This window comes from Tasmannia lanceolata, unplaced genomic scaffold (genome assembly GCF_043159265.1).
Source record: "Tasmannia lanceolata isolate RefF3 unplaced genomic scaffold, GAP_Taslan_0.1 ptg000015l, whole genome shotgun sequence".
NCBI lineage: Eukaryota > Viridiplantae > Streptophyta > Magnoliopsida > Canellales > Winteraceae > Tasmannia > Tasmannia lanceolata.
Window position 1 is genome coordinate 38,348,783 of NW_027518692.1, and position 20,761 is coordinate 38,369,543.

Consider the following 20,761-nt stretch of genomic DNA (forward strand, 5'->3'; position numbering starts at 1 on the left):
CTAGTCTCATCATCAGGAGAAGAAGGAGAATACGCAGCTAATGGTCTACTGCAAGTCAATTGATGCATCATATTCTCTAATCTCTACCTGCTCACTTGATAATCGGACTCTCACTGATGATGTGCTGCCTCCTTACGCACCAACCTCCGTCAGAATAGACCCTCATAAACTCATCGCGTATCTCATCCCACTGACTAAATAGATGCTCCCCTGCATCTCGATGCTCCACCAACATGCCTAGCCATATGTACTGGCATCTCGTATCACAGTCTCTGAATCGAAGGATGGTAGCTCAAATATCATAACCATAGTACTCATGGTAACCATCTAATGCATCAATCCATTGTACACTTGCCGTCTCATAGTCACCATAGTGGTAAAAATCCTTGAAATGTGGAATCAAGGGCGAAGTCACCTCAAAAAATCTCAAAGACCGATCAACAAAAGAGTTTGAAATAAAAATGGACAAGAAATGGAGGAAATGTATGATCCAAATAATCAACCGATGAAATCTAAGGCTTCCAATCCACAAATCAATGAGGCATCCAAAACAGTCAAGAGCAAGGTAAAATAGCCTACCAATCCACGATTGCCCAGTAACAAGGTTAAAGCAAGGCACGGAAGCCAATACTAGGAAAGTGTTTAATCCGAAGCAGTCCAAAATAAGTATGACAGCCGGCAATATAAGCCAATAACAATCCACAAGCAACCAATCAAAAGACCGTGCAGAGTCAACCCCGGATCCATAAGACTAAGAAGCCCCGTGAGCTAGCTCTAATACCACTTTGTAGGGTAAGTGGCAAAGGGATGCTCTGATACCACTTTGATGGAGGGTACACATAAGTGCTGTTATAGGGTTGCGAGGAGCGCAAAGCGTTTAAACTAAAACTTTAGTTGGAAAAAAATGTCTCGGATCCTGAGAATAAAAGGGAGAGAATATCTCAATTTAAAGCCCAAGAAATTCCAATGGTAAGACTTGATTTGAACATATTTCAACTGAATCAAATGGCGCAACTCTGTGCATGGTAGCAAAGTTCTGATTACACCTGGCTACTGATTCGGTGCTTGTTAATGTTTAGTTGGACTGGAATGCCCTGGCCTCGAATGATCCAAAGTCTCAACAAAATCTCGACCGTAGCCCCAGAAGGAATGATCATGATCATCAGTGAACAATTGCAAGTAGCCACTGCAATTGACAATTTACCTATTTCGTTGAATGATTTTAGAAACTATTTTTTACATAAATTTAAAGAACTTACAACGAAAAATCTTCTTGTTTGTCTACGAATTGAAGAAGAAAATCGAAACCATGATAAGAAATAAGAAAATGATAGTAATGTGTATGCTATTTTGGTTTTTAAAAATCTGAACCAGAAATCACAAGTGAATCTGAAGCATAAAATGAAGATGATGAAGAAGAACCAGAACCGAGGTACCTCTAAGAGTCTAGACCAGAACTCTAAAAGGAATAATAATTGGTCATAAGTTATTTTTTACACATGTGGTGTGAAAAGGGCAAGTTGCTCTAATGTGTCAGCGTCAGAAGCACATGCCCAACCCTCAATCCAATGCGACCAAAGAGCAACTTGTGGCTATGATCACAAAAGTAAATGCCATTGGTGGATCTGAAGGTTGGTGGGCTGACACCGGTGCTTCTCGTCATGTTTGTTATGACGAATGTTTGTTGAAGATTTGCACACAAGGAAACTATGAAAAGAATGTGGTGTTAGGAGACTCTCACACCACCAAGGTACTCAGAACTGGAACATTGAACTCCAATTCATTTATGCGTCAGGGATGTTCTTCACATTCTTGAAAATGATGAAAAACTTAGTTTTTGGTTTCTTAATTAATAAGGCTAGTTTTAAACAAACCTTTGAATCTGATCAATATATTGTAACTAAATTTGGATCCTTGGTTGGAAAAGGATATGCATGCGATGGGATGTTTAAACTGAATATATAAATGAATGAAAGTACTTATTTTGCTTACATGTTGTCTTTTGTTATTTTTTGGGTAAAGTTTCATCCGTGAATTTCAAAATTCCCATTAAAATGCTGAATCAAATCGTGGAATTACTATTTTCCGGTGAAAGTTTTTCCAAGAAAAAACAATCCCTAGATCCAAACATGGCATAAGAATAGCATTTCTTAATAATTTTTTTCCTTCCATAAATTTGCTTCCACAATACTATCATGGTTTGGGATTTGATAGCGACCATTGGTAGAAGGCATTCCACGGATGGGTTGTTGCATGTGAGAGCAGCCACATATGATCACTTTCAATCAGATTTTGTCTTATTCATCTGAGGTGCCTGCTCTCACACGCAAACGCCATTCCGCGAAATGCCCTCTGATGGTCACTAGCATCAGGTTAATTTAAAATGATATTATCATAAATTGAAAGTCTCTCTAGGTAACAATTGATCAGGACATATCATCTTTTTTAGTAAGTAAAAATGAAATAAATCTTAAAAATACTGCCTTTTCCAAAATTATCCATAAAATTCCTCTCTTTGTATTTTGGGTCTCGAACTAAGACATTTATACGCAATCAAGACCGTTGATCTTAGAGAACTTCCTGATAGGACCCACATCTCCTGGCCCCGTGCAGAACAAAAGTCTCACACATACAAAATCAACAATTTAACTATTCTCGAAGGATCCCTACTCGAGGTGTACGAATCAAGGGCCGAGGATAATTTGATGAAGGTGTTCTCTCTAAAATCGAAGAATCAACGGACAAGATCATAGACACGTGCGAAGAGAGGGAATGGATAACTACGTGTATTAGACTTTTAGCATCTTAATCAAAATTGCCCGTCCCATTCATCGCACGTGCCGCAATTGCAACCCTCTTATCTCCTCAAGTGCCCGTCACATTCATCGCACGTGCCTCCCACTAATATAGTAATTTCCTTCGCATCATAGAAATCATCACACCACATACAAAAGCAGCATTAGTGCACTCTTTCTCGCCGCGACTTCGCTTCCCGAGTGGAAAAAAAAAAAAAAAAAAAACTTTGGGGGTTTTTTGGCCTTTGTTGCGAGGAAGCGTCGCCGCCATCGTTCTCCTTCTCCTTTCCTAAGCAAGTAAGCTTCCATTTTTCTCATCCTCTTTGTTTATTTCCTTAACAAAGAGAAGAAAATTTCTATTTTTTCTCCTCTAGGGTTTCGTTCTTCTTCCATTTGTTTTCTCTCTGCGAATCCCAAAAGGAAGAGAAGAAAAGAAAAAATAAAATTGAGTATTAGAGTACGAAGAGAGAGAAATTTGGAATTGTTATTCTAGGTTTTTTGATGTTCTCACTGCATCTAGGTTAGATCTGTTATGTATCTGGACTTTTAGGGTTTCTAGTTCGTTTTTATCAATTAGTTATTTATTTTTTCTTGTTATCACGGTCGGTGCGAGTTAAATTGGGGATATTTGTTGTGGAGGGATACTGACTGTTAGGGAAATAGTTCCTGGCTCTTTAGGTCCTTCCTTTGTGGATTTAGGGTTTCGATTTGATTTTGTTACAAGATTTAGGGTTTCAATCAGGGACGATTAAAAAAATTAATTAATTAGGGTTGCAGAGGATATGGCAGCCGGAAGGCATGGGGCTTACCGCGAGCATGAGTTCAGGGACCGGGAATCGGATCTTAAAGTTTCGAGGAAGAGGGATTACTATTACTCCAAAGAAGAATATGATCGTTTTCGTGACCGCGACCGTAATGGCGGTCACGATGTTGAACGAGGGAGGGAGCGGGACACAGTTAGGGTTAGGCAGAGGGATATCAAGGAGAGGGAGGTGGTGAATGGTGACTACCATTCTTCTTCGAGCACGAGCAATTCAGGAAGTAGCGGTAATAGTTATAAGCGAGGTGGGTTTTCTGTTAGAACAGCAGACCGGGAGCCAGGTGAATTGTCGAGCGGGAGTGGATCTGATGATGGAAATGTGTCCGAATCACGCATTAGGGATCATGAAAATGGGGCATGGAAGTCTGGATATGGGGTTCAGTCATCGCCTGGTAGAAAGAGGAAGTTGAATATGTCTGAATCACGCATTAGGGATAATGAAAATGAGGCATGGAAGTCTGGATATGGGGTTCAGTTATCGCCGGCTAGAAAGAGAAAGTTTTCTCCGATTGTATGGGATAGAGAAGAAAAGCTAGGTGGAATTTCATCTAGAAATAAAACTGACCCAGCAAGTATTCCAGAAAAGCAAACTGGTGTTTCATCTAGAAATAGAACTGACCCAGAAAGTGTTTACCTTCCTCCTCCTCCACCGCTTCCTCAGTCCTTCCGTCCATCAGCATATTTTAATCCAAGCGAGGCTGTACACCCGTCTCCTGCTGAACCTAACAACTTTAGTAGCATTCATACATCACCACCAGTCAATTTTCCATTAGCACCCAAGTTAGCAGCGTCATCTACGTCAGAGTCACTAGCTGGGCTTTCCCCCGCTTCACCTGCAGGTCTGCAGTGGACCATTGGCCAGGAACCGGGGCTGGTAGATGATGAAGACTATGTTCCGATGCGGAATATCTCAGCATCTCGTTGGGCTGATGAGACCAATTCTCCTGATATTGAAGTTGACGTTTCTGATGGGGAAGATATGTCTAAAAGAAGGAAAGTGGTGCATGTGACTGAATCAGTGGAGACAAGATTAAATGCAAAGGCATCTAGCCCTGAGCCCGGGGAGCTCAGGAGAGAAGGCTCTGAAGGAGCTCGAGCGAAGTCATCTGACTTTGATGAGGAAGTTCGTCGTGTTGGGTCTGCCAGTGAAGATGAATATCTGGAAGGTGAGTTAGACAAGAACTATTTAATGGAGGTTGACAAGGAAGATGTGGATGACAATGCATCTGGTCATCAGACGGAAACGGATACTGAGGGGGAGGATGATTCCCGTAAGACCCCTGAGCCAATAGTGAATCCGCAGAGAAGCCTAAACATGCTGCAAGGGTGTAGAAGTGTCGATGAGTTTGAGAGACTGAACAGGATAGATGAAGGAACTTATGGTGTTGTGTATAGAGCCAAGGATAAAAAGTCTGGTGAAATTGTAGCACTGAAGAAGGTGAAGATGGAGAAAGAAAGAGAAGGTTTCCCCTTGACCTCTCTAAGAGAAATTAACATTCTCTTGTCATTTCATCACCCATCGATCGTAGATGTTAAAGAGGTTGTTATTGGTAGTAATCTTGACAGCATTTTCATGGTTATGGAGTACATGGAGCATGATCTGAAAGGGCTGATGGAAATGATGAAACAACCTTTTCACCCATCTCAAGTTAAGTGTCTGATGTTGCAGTTGCTGGAGGGTGTGAAGTATCTTCATGATAACTGGGTCCTTCACAGGTATTTTCCCATCGTCAGGTTTTAGAGTATAATTTTCCAATATGTACACTTCTAACTATATCTTGATGGCATTGAATTAATTAGTGGGTGGTTTTTTTCTTCAGGGATTTGAAGACATCGAATCTTCTCTTGAATAATAGCGGCGAGCTGAAGATTTGTGACTTTGGGTTGTCTCGCCAATATGGAAGCCCGTTGAAGCCTTATACTCACTTGGTAGTCACTCTGTGGTACAGGTAACTTATAGGTTATTCTATGGCATTCTTCCTTTTGCCTTCTATGCCAGTACTGTCCCTTTTTTTTTTTTTGCTAAGACACCTTTTGGTGTCTGTGCTAGCTTTCAGCCTCTTTCACCTGCCTACCTTTATTTTTTCTTCTTAGTCAAGTCGTTGAATGCTTCGTGAGATTTAGACTTGCTTTAGACTTGATGTCAGTCTTTAGACTTGCTTTACTACATTGAATGCTCCGTTTTCTTCTTTCACATTGGCACGTGCCCACACTATGGTGTTATGTGCACTTCTAATATCCGATTCATGGATTCAGCTTTATTAGTGACTCATGCTTATGAGTCCTCTTTTTCTTGCCGTGAGATATCTGTAAGGGTATCTGCTACTTATAACTTTTCTGTGCTTTGGATTGATCCACGCGCAGTAACTCAGTAGGCGGTGAGGCACACCCAGTTTTCATGTCCTTACATGATTTATTTTAGCAAATGTATTGGTATTTCTTTTCCTGTTCTGGGATATATATGTTATTTTCTGTATACTATGTAGGATATGGAACAAATGTAATATTTCTTTATCATTTTCTCTTCCTACTCCTTGGATCAAGTGACTGTCAATTGTTAATTTTGTGCCGTTACTTACATCACTTTGGTTCTGTTGTTTTTGTTTTTCTTTCATTTTTATGTCTCCACTTGATGCAAAAATTTGCAATTTTCTGGAAGGCTCACTGTAGTTTGTTCTGCTGTGTACTTCACAGGGCACCTGAGCTGCTGCTAGGGGCGAAGCAATATTCAACTGCTATTGACATGTGGTCTTTGGGCTGCATAATGGCTGAACTTTTAACCAAGGCACCATTATTCAATGGGAAAACTGAGTTTGATCAACTTGACAAGGTAATCTATATTCCCTGAACTTCTCCTTATCCCTAATCTCTGCCGCAATGGCTTAATCAATTCACACGGTTTCCACTGTATTGCAGATATTCAAAACTCTCGGCACTCCGAACGAGAAGATATGGCCAGGGTTTGTCAAATTGCCTGGTGTCAAAGTCAACTTTGTTAAGCAGCCGTAAGTACTTTTTACATATTTCTGATGTTCACTAATTTCAGAATGGCACTAATTGTGTTCTTATTCTCGCTAATGTTTTCCCAGGCTTCCAGCTATGGGTGATTCTGGTCAGACTTTCTGGTTGCCTTTGTGGCACTTACTCCGTTCCTTGGTGTATGGTTTATGTTTGTAGTAACCACTGATGCATTCTTTCAGGTATAACAAACTGCGGGATAAGTTACCACGGGAACCAATTTTCTCTGGCCGTCCAACCCTCAGTGATCTTGGATTTGACTTACTGAACAAACTTCTTACTTATGATCCAGAAAAGGTATTTTCTGGGAAAAATAATTATCCAAGTGAAATCTTTAGTCTTGCTCATTGGTTGGTTTGTTTGTTTTTTCTTTTTATGGTAATTATTTTGGACCTATTTTTGTTGCAGAGGATAACAGCGGAAGAAGCTCTTAACCATGAATGGTTTTGTGAGGTCCCTCTGCCTACATCAAAAGATTTTTTTCCGACCTTTCCTGCTCAACATGCTCAAGACAGGTATTGGGACCTCTTAGCTTTTGAAGGCGGCAGCCAACGAATGCCTATTTTTTAACTGCAATTAGCTGTCCTTTCTCAATTTGCTTCTATTTCTAATTTCGTTCACATGGACATGTTAGGCGTCTACGGCGAATTATGAAGAGCCCAGATCCATTAGAAGAACAGAGGAGGAAGGAGTTGCTACAGAAGGACCTAGGATCCGGCAGTTTGTTCGGCTAAGTGGAAGGAATTGATGTACGAATTGATGTACTGTCATTTGAGCTTCACTCATCAGGTTATGCAACAATTACAGCCAAAGAAAAGCCTTTGAGGTGAGAGACGTGTGCATTGTATGTGACGTTGCGAAACTTCTCTTAGTGTGAGACGCCGATTGATGCTGTTCTTTAGCAGGCACCCGAGATTCTGGGTGGAGAAAGATATTGTCTTTAGCAATCAAACAAATTGTGTTGCAGGATATTTTTTTATCTTCGAGATTCGGTGATCGTAGAAAGTGCGTTCTTTATGCTGCTTGTTGCCTCCCAAGGTGTGCCATGATGGCTTTCATTTGGTAAAATTGGTTTCATTTGAAACTTTTTGTATGTAACATACTCGCCATTGGTACATTGTAAGCGATTCTCGTAAAATTTGGCTTTAAACACCAGACTAGTATGGATATACTGCCTATACTATCAGTGCTTGTCCTTTTAATCTTCACATTGTGTGTGCAAGAGACAATTGGTGTGAAGCGGTGGAGAAGTTCTTTGCTATTTATTCCTGAAGAAATAGACGGAAAACTTTCCACCGCAAAGGTAATTTGCTGATTTGATGTTCATGGAATGTAGCAAAGATCAGGATTTTGCTTTCCATCTCTGGTGGATTGTTTCATTATATGAATTTAACAGTGATTGGGTATAATTAACCTTATGAATAATGCTAAATTAAATTAGTGGGTGTTGTATCCACAGTGCTATCTGGGGTCTAGGAGAACAATTCAATTGACAACTCTTTCTGAAAAGGACCACTAAATGAAATTTTAAAAAGGATTTTTGCAAGAGATACTTTCACTCAGTGGGTTTTCAGTTGTTTTCAGTTTCTTGGTCAGTTTAAGTATTTTAGAAATTCTTGATGCTTCTAAATATGTCAAGTCTAATGGAACCATAAGAATTGGAAGTTTATGGTTTTATTTCTGGGAGCTCTTGCTTATCTTTTGAATTAAACAACTCTCCACTTCTTTCTTATTTATTTTAAAGGATTCTGGGGACTTTCGCAGAAAGGCATTTCACAACCGGTTGTTGCATGAGAGAGCAGCCTCTCAGGCTCACTTTTCTGCAGATTGTCTTATTCATTTAATTCATCTGAGGTGGCTGCTCTCTCATGCAACAACCAATTGCGAAATGCCTTTATGTGAACGTCCCTAGCAAATCCCTTAGGCCACGTTTGGATACCCACAAGATTTAGATTTGGATTTCTCACATTTCCAGTTGAGATTTGGAACTGGATCAGATCCTTAGATTTCCAAATCAGCTACAACAGTGAAAAAAAATCCGATGTTCTGCAAGACATTATTTGGAAATCGATATTTGTGGCAATTACCTTCACCCTTGCTGCTCCATGACCTTTTCTGTTGCAACAGCCAGACGTCCCTCCCTCTTTCTCTGTTGTACAACATGAGCATGAGGATGATTGATGTATTTTGTATCTAAAACTCAAATCCAAATACATGAGGTATCCAAACGTGGCCTTATTTTAATTGTGGTAGAGTAAATAGAAAAAATTATACAGCTCCTGCCGAATAGGTTTAATACTGTAAGCTCTGTATGCAATTTATCTTTTGGGCCAAACAATTTTCCACTTCTCCATTATTATTTATTTTAATTGTGGAAGAGTAAATGGAAAACATTATAAAGCTCCTGCAGAATAGGTTTATTATTGTTTGCTCTCTATGCAATATAAATAATTGTGTGAAGTTTTTTTCCCCTATTTCTCAACCTTGAAGATGCTAGCAATCTTTGTGGTAGATAACAATCTTGCTAGGGGCAGGAGTTTGCCCTTATTGCTGAATGATGATGATGCCATTTGGGTGATAAATGAATCCGAAAAAAAAATCCATGTATTTCACTTCATCAGCGTTGATGTTCACATCATTAAAAAAATTCAGTGTTGATGTTAAGGGAAAAAGGAGTAAAAACAGACCACATAATAGTTATGCATCAGGGAACCTACTATAGCAAAAGCATTTTTTCATTGCCGAATTATTGCATTTTGGGTTATGTATCAATTTATAAGAAAATACATGTATTTGATTTCGTCTTGAACAATAGTTCGGTTCGTCAGTGTTGGCATTCACAATTGCAGCACTTTGCAATCAAGGGGAGTAAATCTATTAAAAATTACCAAATTTGATAATGAGCCGGCTGTATAATTGTGTAGATGCCACACACTATTCACACGAAATTATGTGCATTGGTTCATTGGCCAATCTTTATGCCCCAATTTTAGGACTTAGAGAAGCTTCAAGATCTTTACAGAACATATTTTTGTTTTCTTCTCTCTCTTTCTTGGTGATATTTTCCCAGTCTTTATTCGACATCGAATTAGTTTGTACTTTGTAGTAAGCCAGTCATGGAGACCTTCCTTGAGGTCAATCCATTTACTTAATGTATGAAGATTGAAGAGGTTGCAATGATTCTCTCCTTAACTCAGTGGAATACATACAGAGCTTATGAAAATATGCTTTCCATGCATGCAGTTTTAAGTTGTGGCTTCGTTAAGAAAACTTGTAGTTTGGCGGGCTATAACTTGAGCATTATTGAGCATTATTTACCTTGCTCTCTGCCTTTTGAAGCCTCATCATTAGATTTTTGCTTCCAAGATATTTTCTTGTGGTGAGTATCACACAATACCATGTTGTTGTTTTTTTGGGAAAATAGTTTGTTTATGTGGTCTGAATGTCTCTATCCTGTGCATTGAGATTCATGGATTTGGTGCATCTTTACTGGTACCATCTGGCTGTGGATTGGTGTGGCTCTTCAGCTGATTTATGTTCTGTTACAATTCCATAGTTCATTTCACCCAGGTCCATTGTTTTGTGGTTTTAGTGCTTGGAAATCTGACTTATATTATTGGATTACATGGGAGATTACGATTTTTCTGCCTCTCTGCCGTGTTATATCACATGCGTGGAATTGTGAGCACATTCAAACTTTCAGTGAAGTGGAACCTTCATGACGGTTGTCTGCAAATGTTACTGCAGTGTCAGAGCAAGCAGGTTGAAGAGGGAGGTGAAATTGACTCACCATTCATCTCAGAAATTCACTAAACTGCCGTTGTTATCTGGAAATGGATCGCTCAATATAGGTACAATTACCTTATTATTTACATTCAGATGATTTTTTCTTTGCCTTAACACACACATGTTATGATATGATTTGTGCAATCTTTACCCATGATATAATTATTCTTAAATTTTTTTCTTTTTCTTTTTGGGAAAATCTCCTCCTTTCGTTCTTTTGCATTATTCTTTTCTTTATCAATAGTCATTATTTATTAAAAAAGGTGAAAGGATCCTTTGAGTTTATAAACCGAAGCCAATCATTTCATAACGTAATTCTTGTTTGTTTGAATCTGCTATGAGTCTTCATATTGGGCTATCCGCATGTTCCTTAGATTTGTCGGGTTGATTTTGGTTCGTATTTTGGATATCCTTCAAAAACGTACCCAGACGGTGGAATTCTGGAATTCTTAAGGGGGAGGCGAATTTTAATTATTTGATCACTGTGCTCTTTGTGTTGAGGATGCTGAATTGGTCAACCACCTTTTTTCCATTGCAAGGTGGCAGGGGAGGTCTGGGGAAGTGTGTTTAAGAGGTTTGATACCCCTTGGGTTTTTCTTGAGGACATTCCTTAGGTTTCTGATAGTTAGTTTTCCTCTTTGTGGAGAAATAAGTGCAAAATCCTGTGACTTATATCGTTTTTAGCGTTGATTTGGGTGCTTTTGAAGGAAAGAAATGCTAGAATTTTCAAGGGATCGGCTAAGAGTGCTTCTTTTCTTGCATCTAAAGTGATGGCGCTTTCTATCTCTTGGGCAAAATCCCTTCCTTCAAGTTTGTTTCCAGCTATGATCTATGGTACGGTTGGAGAGAAGTGTGTTGTAGTTCCCATATAGTTTCTCCCATTTCTCTATCTTGGGAACCACCGGAGTGTGGTTTTATGAAATTGATTTTCGATGGCTCTAGTCTTGTTAACCCGGGTCAGACCGGCATTGGAGGATTGTTATGGGATGAGAAGGGTGAGATTAAATGGTGTTTTGTGGGGTCCTTTGGGTATTACTGATTCTAACGAGGCGGAAGTTAGAGCGGTTCACCAAGGGATTAAACTATTGGAAGGGGAAAACTTCGAGCGTATAATGGTTGAAGGAGACTCTATCAACGTGATACGCTGTCTTTCTGGCTCTCATTCGTTTCCTTGGCCTCTTGCAGATTATTTAAATGAAATAAGAGATATTGTTGGGTCCTCTGGTATTTCTTTTCGCCATGTTGGGAGATCGGCCAATGGGGCGGTTGACCATCTTGCTAGAAGGGGTGTTCATTTGGAAGCCTTGGAGCAAATATGATTTCCTCCCTCCTCAATTGTTTTTCTATGTCTTTTGTATCTTTTTCTTCTATTGTACATTCTGTATTTCTTTGACCATCTCGTTCTGATGAATGACCATTCAAAAAAAAAAAACACACACACACACACAAAAGTGCCTAACAAGAGGTGTATGCCTTGTGGATTATCTAATCAAAATAAAGGACTGAACACTTGGGTCTTGTTCGGATTGCAAGAAAAATGTCCGGCAAAAAAAATTTCTTGAGAAAGTTTTTCTTTCTACAATTTAGAGGGAAATTATATAATTATGATTAATTTAGTGGGATGCCGTGATAAATTGAAAGTCTCTGAATAAAGATTTGAATAGGGTTGGCTTAAGCTATCTTTTTCGCATGCAAAATAAAAGAGGAGAATTTAGAACTATGTTGCATGGATTCTTTGCCCCCCTATGCCGAATCCGTGTCGACACGTCTCCGCATCCGAATTGGACATGGATTCATGTGGGACGCACTTGGATTCTTGTCGTAGAGCTGTCCCGCACGAATCCTGTTTTTTTTTTCGGGCGAATCCGATTCATCGTTGTCTCTTTTGAAATGAGAATCCCGTATATTTTCCCTTTAAAAGTGTTTTCTTCTTATATTTTTTTATATGAAAGCACAACCCGTACTCTTTTAATAAAAACCCTAGCACCTCGAACATCGACCCCCTTCCTCCTTTAACTCTCTTAATACAAAACTCGCCTCAACCCTACCCTCAAAATTTTCATGAATACACACACACACACACACACACACACACACACACACACACATATATATATATATATATATATATATATATATATATAAATTTTAAAATTTGAAAAATTTATTTTATTTAAAAATCACCGAATCTGAATCCTACTTTCGAGGGTTTGTCGAATCAGACACCTCGAATCCGTGTCGGATCCCTACATGCGAATCCGAATCCATGCAACACTGATTTAGAAATATTTGGCCTTTCCAAAATTTCCAGCAAATTCATGCAATCCAAACAGGGCCTTATTGAATTATTAGGCAATAAAATAATATAGGGAAAATCTGAAGAATGGAAGCCTGCCTATTTTTCAGCTTTAAAGAAATTTTCTGGAATGTATCATTATACCATACATTTTCCGAATAAAAAATTATGGTGTAATATTGTTAATTCAAAGAGTAAGAGTAATGACTGAACCATTGATATAGAACAAATGATATGAACCATTGACAGCAAGTGATCTTGGAATATTGGTGGACAGTAATATCAGTCCTTGATCGCTTAGAGCACGTTTAGATTGCCGGAATCGGGAATTAGAATCAGCATTTGATTCTGTCTCCACTGATTCCGGTGTTTCGTTCAACTTAATGGGCCTAAAGGGAGACCTCTGACGGAATTTTTGCTGGAATTTCAGGCGGTTTTGTTACCGCCCGAAGAGGTGCTATTCTTCGATTCCTCCTCCTCTCTCTCTCATCATGCTCTGTCGCTCTCAGCCTCTTCATTTCTCTATCCATCTCTCACACTCTGCAGGAGTTTCCGCTTTTCTTCTTCAGAAATGCTTGAGCAGATTTCAGACCTGTTCAAGAGTGACGAACAACACGGCGGTAAGATGACCCTACCTGCAATAATATAGAGGTGAAATGCAAGGCTTTTGTTTTTCCTTGTCTCGGAGAGGGAATATACCTTGGACCTAAGGAAAGAGCCCTAGGCCTTACTCCTTCTCCATGAGGGAATCTTCCTTTCATCGGTGGCCTTAAGGAGTACATTGGTAAAAAAGATTAGGGTTTCGACTCTTGATGCCCTAATTTATGAACAGATTCTAAGATTAGGGTCTGGATGCCCTAAATCACTTGGTTTCATGCACTAAATCGTTGCTTTCTCTCTTACTCTCTATGCCCTAAATCCCTTGGTTTTCATGACTTTAGATCTGTTTTCAAACCTCACATGAAGAAAGATGGGTCTTCTGGGCTGGTTTTTCTGAAGTGGAAGTTGCTTCTGTTATTGTAGATTTGGTGGAAATGGACGGCATGGGAGATGGATTTTTTGTCCTGCTCTTTCTCGTCTGCGACCGGCTTCTTCATTAATGGTTGCCTGCGACCATTCTGATGAGGATCGTAGACGCGTGGGTGCGAGGGTGTGTGTGTGTGTGTGGGGGTCCAAGCATGCGAAGGTTTGCCTGAATTCTTTTGTCATTAAAGGTGTAATATTACGAAAATAGAAAAATAAATATCAACCACAAACAAAAGAACAACGAATAAAACGAAGAAAATAAATTGAAAGCATGCACACCTTGATAGATCTAGGTATCTGTACATAAATTAGGCAATGCATTCAACAAGCAGCCGTAAATGATGCAAGGATGCTGAAAACAGAATGATAAAAGATAAAAAAAACTTAATGAAACTTGCAAAATTGCGTAAATAACACCAAATATCTATTGTGAAAAAGATGCATATTGATGTTTTTGATGTATGGGAAATAATCCATCAAAAAGTACATAAGAAACAACGATTTTACGTTCTATGAAACAGTCCCTAAATTTCTTGAAACCGAATTCATTTCATTGATTCCTGCTTCAAATCGTGTTTCTTGTGGTTCTTTTGGGTCATATGACCCTAAATCCCTCAAAATCCCTTTGAAACAAGCAATAGTTGAAAAAAGATTTGTCATTTGCAACTAAAAGAGTGCGTAGAAAGCACTTGAGAATGTCCGGATATGACGCTTGTGTTTATCGATATCAATTAATGTGGCAGATACATCTAGCATATAACTGGTGCGTAGAAAGCACTTGAGAATGTCCGGATATGACGCTTGTGTTGATTGATATCAATTAATGTGGCAGATACATCTAGCATATAACTGGTATGCCCAATACCTCTGTTACATGGATTCTTCTGAATCCGACATTCATACCCGCAAATCCACGAATCTTTCTTTTTGAGGTCTGCCGAATCCGACATTCATACCCGTACTGATGCAACATAACCCAATACATGACCAATTCACGCAAATTTCTCTTAGTACCCAAACAAGGGGTCTCTGTACTCAACTATCGATGTGTATTTGATGCGATCGATATTTTGGAGCATGGAACCCGCAAACCCACCCACCTGCTACCACCTCCACTATTTGTTTTTGGAATGCGATCCACCAACATGTTTTGCTACCACCAACATGTTTTGCTACCACCACCACTATTGTAAGCTTCATTCATGTTTTGCTTTGTTGCATGAGATTTAGTGAATTGTGCATGACTTGTCATTATGTCTGACTGATTGGGCATGTTTGAGTGCATCTTCAACAAATTAACTCTTCTACCTTTTGTGCCAAGCTTGTAGTTGATAATTGTTGATTGTATTTACAAAAGATTGTAAAAAGGTCTAGGCCTCCATGGGTGATTGTATTCTAGGGCTCCATGGGATGGCATTGTCAACCCTTCTCACCGCCAATCGATGGACCGGATAGAGATGATATGGGGTTATCCCATTGTTTGTTGTAGGTCCCGTTGTGTACTTCAATAGGGATGGTTCAAGGTACCTGACCACCAACGGGGAACCAAAGTGTTGCTTTTGATGTTTTTGCTGACTTTGATGGATTTTTGTTTCCTTGGATGCCTACTTACCATTAGGAGTGTTTACTTTTGGAGCTGTTTTAGGAGTCCATTGGCAACTTTCCAAAGGCACTTTCAAAACTGCAGTATTACTTGGATGCATGCATTGGACATTAGCACCTTTGTGTATAACTGTATTTGGTACCCATGTTAATATGTATTGGCTATAAAGCGTTGCTTTTCAGCTTCCACTTATACGAACATGGAGAATCTTTAGTTTGGGATTTTGTGGATTCATATTTTGTGGAAGAAAATGATCCATGTAGACAAACCCAACTAGTGTCATGATTAGACTTAGTCAATTTGAGCCGGGTAGATCCATTCACCTTCTTCATGAATATTTTCTAAAGGATTCATTAGCCGACCCCAATTAGTTTGGGACAAAGGCTTAGTTGAGTTGAGTAATATTTGCTTCACATATATAATCTCTTATGCCCATAATTTCACCTTGGTGTTCGAGTTTCTCTACTGCTTTCACTGGGATGATTAATCCCAGTTAAGGAATTCATGATCTTTCACTGGGCCACTGGGGAAACTGTTATACATGGTCTAACAACCAACCAAACCGGCTGATTTGTAGGTTGGATTGATTCATCTCATACAAAAATTGAGAACACTTTTTGAAGGGAGATGATATTTTCACCCCCACCTGCATTACGTGCACACCCCCCTTTTTAACCTGATTTGACGTGAAAAGTGGGCAACTTTATGTCAAATCATGTTATAAGGGGGGTGTGCAAGGACTGCAGGGGGGGGGGTGAAAAAATCATCACCCGTTTTTGAAATGTGTTCGTTTTGATCATTGTGTGTCAGTTGTTCAATCAATAGAATGAGTGTTGTGTTCAAAACCATTTTGAGAATTTGTGGTTGGAAGTGTCGGGGTTCATGGAAGATGTGGAGAAGCGGTGTACTAAATTACATGTGGAGGGTTGGAAGGCTTCCAATTCATGGTTAAGTTGAAGCTTAAGATCAAGGTTTGGGTCAAGGATTTTTTGGTAATTTTGTTTGGAACCGTGAGGCTTCACATAAGATTTTTTAAATTGATAGTAAAGAAGTGGTGAGCATTGGCGAGAATAAAGAATTGTTGGAGGCGACCGCCAACGACTAGTCAGTCAAAGGTAATAGGAAAGTGGCCTTCTTTTCATCGGATACCAGTCATATGGGATTGCTGATGTCTTGAATTTCTAGAACTTGGACATGAAAAGAGGAATTGGTTGTGTTATTATGGATAAGGAAGAAGAAGAAAAAGAGGAGTGAGGGAGATGGAGTCTCCACTAGGGGGGAGCTCATATGTAATATATATATATATATATATATATATATATATATATATATATATATATATATATATATATATATATATATATATATATATATGAGGAAAAGGATTGTACGCTCGACGTACGGTAGAGTGCCAAATCACATGGGTCCCCCATTTTTGGTGGGCATCTAAACCATTCATTTGCAAGGCCCCATCATAGATAGGGTGCATACCAAAAATCAGCACCATTGAATCATCCTAACCCCTCCAAAACTGGAGGCCAAAATGGGCAGATTTGTGGACAAACACTGTCTGTCCATTTTGGCCTCCACAAATGGATGGGTTAGGATGATCCTATGGAGCTGATTTTTGGTATGCACCCTATCTATGATGGGGCCTTGCAAATGAATGGTTTAGATGCTCACCAAAAATGTGGGACCCATGTGATTTGGCACTCTACCGTACCTAACTTTAGGTACGGTCGAGCGTACAATCTTATTCCTCTATATATATATATATATATATATATATATTACATATTACATATGAGAGAGAGAGAGAGAGAGAGAGAGAGAGAGAGAGAGAGAGAGAGAGAGAGAGAGAGGTTCCTGGTAACGTTACCAGGCAACTTACCTGCTCACGTTTAATTAATAACGCTCCCCTTGGCTGGTGTTTCGTGGGCCCCCGACGATAGTCGAAGTCGAAGTCGAGCAAAACAACAGAATGAAAAATCCCGTCTTCTCGAGCATCGATAAACACAAAAAGAGATCGTACTAGGGTTTCAACCATCGTCCTCTCTACGTGGGTTTCAACCTTCGTCTCTCTTGTCAACCTCGGCTAGGGTTTCAATGTATGCTCGAAAAACCCAGTTCAACGCCTTTTTTTTCTGTTTTGCTATCATTCTCTGTGGTTGAAAAGATTAGGGTTTTATGCTGTTGTTTTATTGGTGCCTAGTTTCTCAAGCAGAATCATTTGCAGCGAGATCATGCCTAAATAGGAACCCTAGAAGAGGCAAAGATCATGCCTAAAATGATCTTGGAACCCTACAAGAGACAAACAATGGAGGTTCTCGTGCAGTGGAGACATATACATATACCAGCTGAAGATGTGCCATGTGGGAGGCTTACCACTCCCTCCGGCATAAATTTCTGGAGTTTATTACTAATCAACTTTGAGGAGAAGGTTGAAATTAAGGGCGGGGAAATGTTACAATTCTTTTTGGGAAATGTTATCAGCACTACCGTATTTTGACCACCATATTTTGATGATCGCACTCCTCACTTTATTAATAGTACGGTATGGCCCGCACCATGGGATGATCCAAACCGTCCATTAGATGGGCCACAACCTAAATAGGTTGTGCTCCAAAAATAATTTCCATAGGTTGATCCTAACCCTCCGATCTATAGAGGGTTAGGATCAACACTCTAACATTCAGATCGGAGGGTTAGGATCAACCCATGGAAATGATTTTTGGGACACAACCTATTTAGGCTGTGGCCCATCTAATGGACGGTTTGGATCATCCTATGGCGCGGGCCATACTGTACTTTTAATAAAGTGAGGAGTGTGATCATCAAAATACAGTAGTGCTGATAACATTTCCCTTCTTTTTCCATATTTTGGTTATTTCCATATTGCAGTAGGTTTCCCTAATTTATTTTTTATGTTTTGCAGATTTCTGTTTCCTATTTTGCTATATATCTGTAAGTTGTAGATGTCGTATGGCTATTCGGCAGTCAATAATCACATTTAGTACTGTTAGTACATTGGAGGCTGAGTTTCCTCAAATTAGCTCATTATTTTCCCCATTTTTTGTACTCTTTTCTTCTTTTTTCCCTGTGGGTTCTATCATTATTGTGGTCCCTTTGTATTTCTGGATCTGTGTTCTATTATTATTGTGGGCCCTTTGCATTTCTGGATATGTATATTCGGTGATCTGATTGACTAGCGGATTGAGTAGCGAATTCATGCTACACCGGATTTGTGAGAATAGATGGTTTTTTATCCCCTCGATGGTTATGGCCTTGGCGTCGCTTCTTCAGTATATCTCCTTTTTTTTCGACAGGATGATCAAAGATAAAATAGCCATGCTCTACCATGGGGAGGCCTCTACTGTTTAGCCCATCTAAGAGATTGAATTCTGGTGTTTCTAATGTAATTGCAAATGCTCTACAGCTATGGCGGTGGCTTCTCGGCGGTGGCTTCTCGTCCTGTATCTGTACATTTTGTGGTTGGCCACTGAACTCGTGTAAGACACTGTCTATTTTCTCTCGTCTTGTCTTAATAGTAATAAGATGCTACTGCTTTCTTTATGAGCTGTTATTCATTGATTATTAGGGTGTTTGTATAGTCCTATAACTTCTGAATTCTGTTAGATTCGAAAGCAGCACCTGCTTATATGTGGTAGCATGGCCTAATGCAATAGGTTTTCAACATTGCAATCACATATCCAGCGACAACCAGAAAAAGGTGTCTCGGAGGTAAGCATTTATAATTTCTTCAAAAATGATCAGAAAAATTTAGTGATTGCTATTGAAAGGGAAATGATTTCTGCGCTGCAGTGTTTTGATAAACACGCGCTCCACTTGTTTGTCATGTAGTATTTAAAGGGTTTTAAGAGCTTTTTGAGAACCGTAATATCCTCTGACATCCCTTTAAATACTACACGACAAACAAGTGGAGCACGTGTTTCTCAAAACACTTGAGTGCAGAAATCATTTCCCCTATTGAAATAGGTTTCCAGAAATTTGTGCTTGTTTTCCTGTTGTGCGGGCCATCCACGACCCCAAAGAGCATTTCTTCAACTAGAATCTAAACCTTTAACGCTAAACATTAGAGTACTAAACCTAAACCCTAGTCTCTCTCTCTCTCTCTCTCTCTCTCTCTCTCTCCATTGGGATTCAAGGTGGGGGTGTCAAAAATCGCTTGTCAGGGTGACAACATCCGAGGATTGGGTTTTAGGAGCTCTCATATTTAAATTTCTCTTTAACTGGGGTGGTAGGGCTACTTATGATGTAATAATTATATGTACATGGGCACTCCATCCCTCATAGATTGCCTTGTAATCAAGTTGCTTTTATCTACTCCAAGGCCTCCCAACTTTATTCCAGCCGTCGATTAATCACTTGTAATTGTTGCTAGAGACCCATCAAAATCTTGCAAATCTGGAGGAATTAGGGTGGAATGTTGCACAATACATAACATTGGGCCTCATTGTGCTACAATGAAGACTTTCAGAGGATAATGTATTTTGGGCATTAAACCAACTAAGATGTCATCTACTACATCTCCAAGGCAGGTTTTAGATCTTTGTAACCAACTGATGACACTCAATGAGTACCCTTCAACTACCACATTATCTTGTTGATTTCTAGCCAACAACTTTAGACCTTGGTAAAATGCACGCCCCTCTGCTTCCTTAGCATACCCCAACTCATTGGGGCCTGCAAAGGCCCAAATAGCCTCCCAATTTCTTTTCTCATGACCCTACCAACACCGGCCGGGCCGGAGTTCCATAGGCTAGAGCCATCAAAATTGAGCTTCAGATAACCGGGCCATTCTTGGACTATTTTTTGCTTGATCTCCACACTAATACAAACCTCACTCCACCTTTCCCATAGGTCATAGGCAAATATGAACCTAAACAGTGGGAGAGGCTTTACCCATGAGATTGTCAAGGCACTCACCTTAACAAAAAGAGAGTTGAACTTGTAGAAATATGTTTAAATACTCTCGCCTTTCATTCCTTCCATGGAACCCATATAGTAGCTAGGAAAGATATGTTCCATGATAATTTTTCTTCCACGGTGCGGATGACCAGATCTGAAGGAGATCAACGAGCTTCGCAAGGAAGACCCAACAAATTCTGAATCTACTCAACACTATACTCCAAATCTTCCTAGCAAATTTGCAATGTATGAGTAAATGATTTGCCCGCGTCTAGACAAAAAGCACGATGATCAATAATGAGAATCTTCCTTGTACGGAGAAAGTCCAATGTTTGAATCCTCTCGTGAATCGCCACCCATATGAAGGTGCACACTCTAGGAGGAGCCTGGATTGCCCACACTCTAGCTACCTTGGAGGACATGGGACCAGACACTAGACAATGCTACAATGAGAGAAAGATTTTTTTTGAGATTGAGAAATCACCAGA

General features: G+C 39.6%; 1 protein-coding gene and 1 long non-coding RNA gene across 3 annotated transcripts; both read left to right on the plus strand.

Annotated features, from left to right (window-relative positions):
* Positions 1-2,956: 2,956 nt before the first annotated feature.
* LOC143847125 (cyclin-dependent kinase G-2-like) lies at positions 2,957-7,386 on the plus strand. 2 transcript variants are annotated; one of them, XM_077355816.1, is made up of 7 exons: positions 2,957-5,331; positions 5,436-5,564; positions 6,310-6,445; positions 6,532-6,620; positions 6,816-6,930; positions 7,042-7,148; positions 7,268-7,386. In XM_077355816.1, exons 1-7 carry the CDS (start codon positions 3,578-3,580, stop codon positions 7,365-7,367), a joined length of 2,430 nt encoding a protein of 809 aa, XP_077211931.1. In that variant the 5' UTR covers positions 2,957-3,577; the 3' UTR covers positions 7,368-7,386. The 2 variants fall into 2 exon arrangements, with proteins under 2 accessions (XP_077211931.1, XP_077211932.1); XM_077355817.1 differs by lacking the exon at positions 7,268-7,386 and adding an exon at positions 6,705-6,727 and having other exon boundaries at positions 7,042-7,149.
* A 6-nt stretch (positions 7,387-7,392) lies between these two features.
* Positions 7,393-18,799, plus strand: LOC143847128 (uncharacterized). The gene is made up of 3 exons (XR_013234946.1): positions 7,393-7,936; positions 10,381-10,484; positions 18,671-18,799. It is a non-coding gene; the product is annotated as an uncharacterized LOC143847128 (long non-coding RNA).
* Positions 18,800-20,761: the final 1,962 nt, after the last annotated feature.

Excerpts from the sequence above, each read along its gene's own strand:
- LOC143847125 (XM_077355816.1), top strand. The coding sequence starts at position 3,578 with ATGGCAGCCGGAAGGCATGGGGCTTACCGCGAGCATGAGTTCAGGGAC. Across the intron at positions 6,446-6,531 it reads AGTTTGATCAACTTGACAAG|ATATTCAAAACTCTCGGCAC; the intron begins GTAATCTATATT and ends ACTGTATTGCAG. Across the intron at positions 6,621-6,815 it reads GTCAACTTTGTTAAGCAGCC|GTATAACAAACTGCGGGATA; the intron begins GTAAGTACTTTT and ends GCATTCTTTCAG.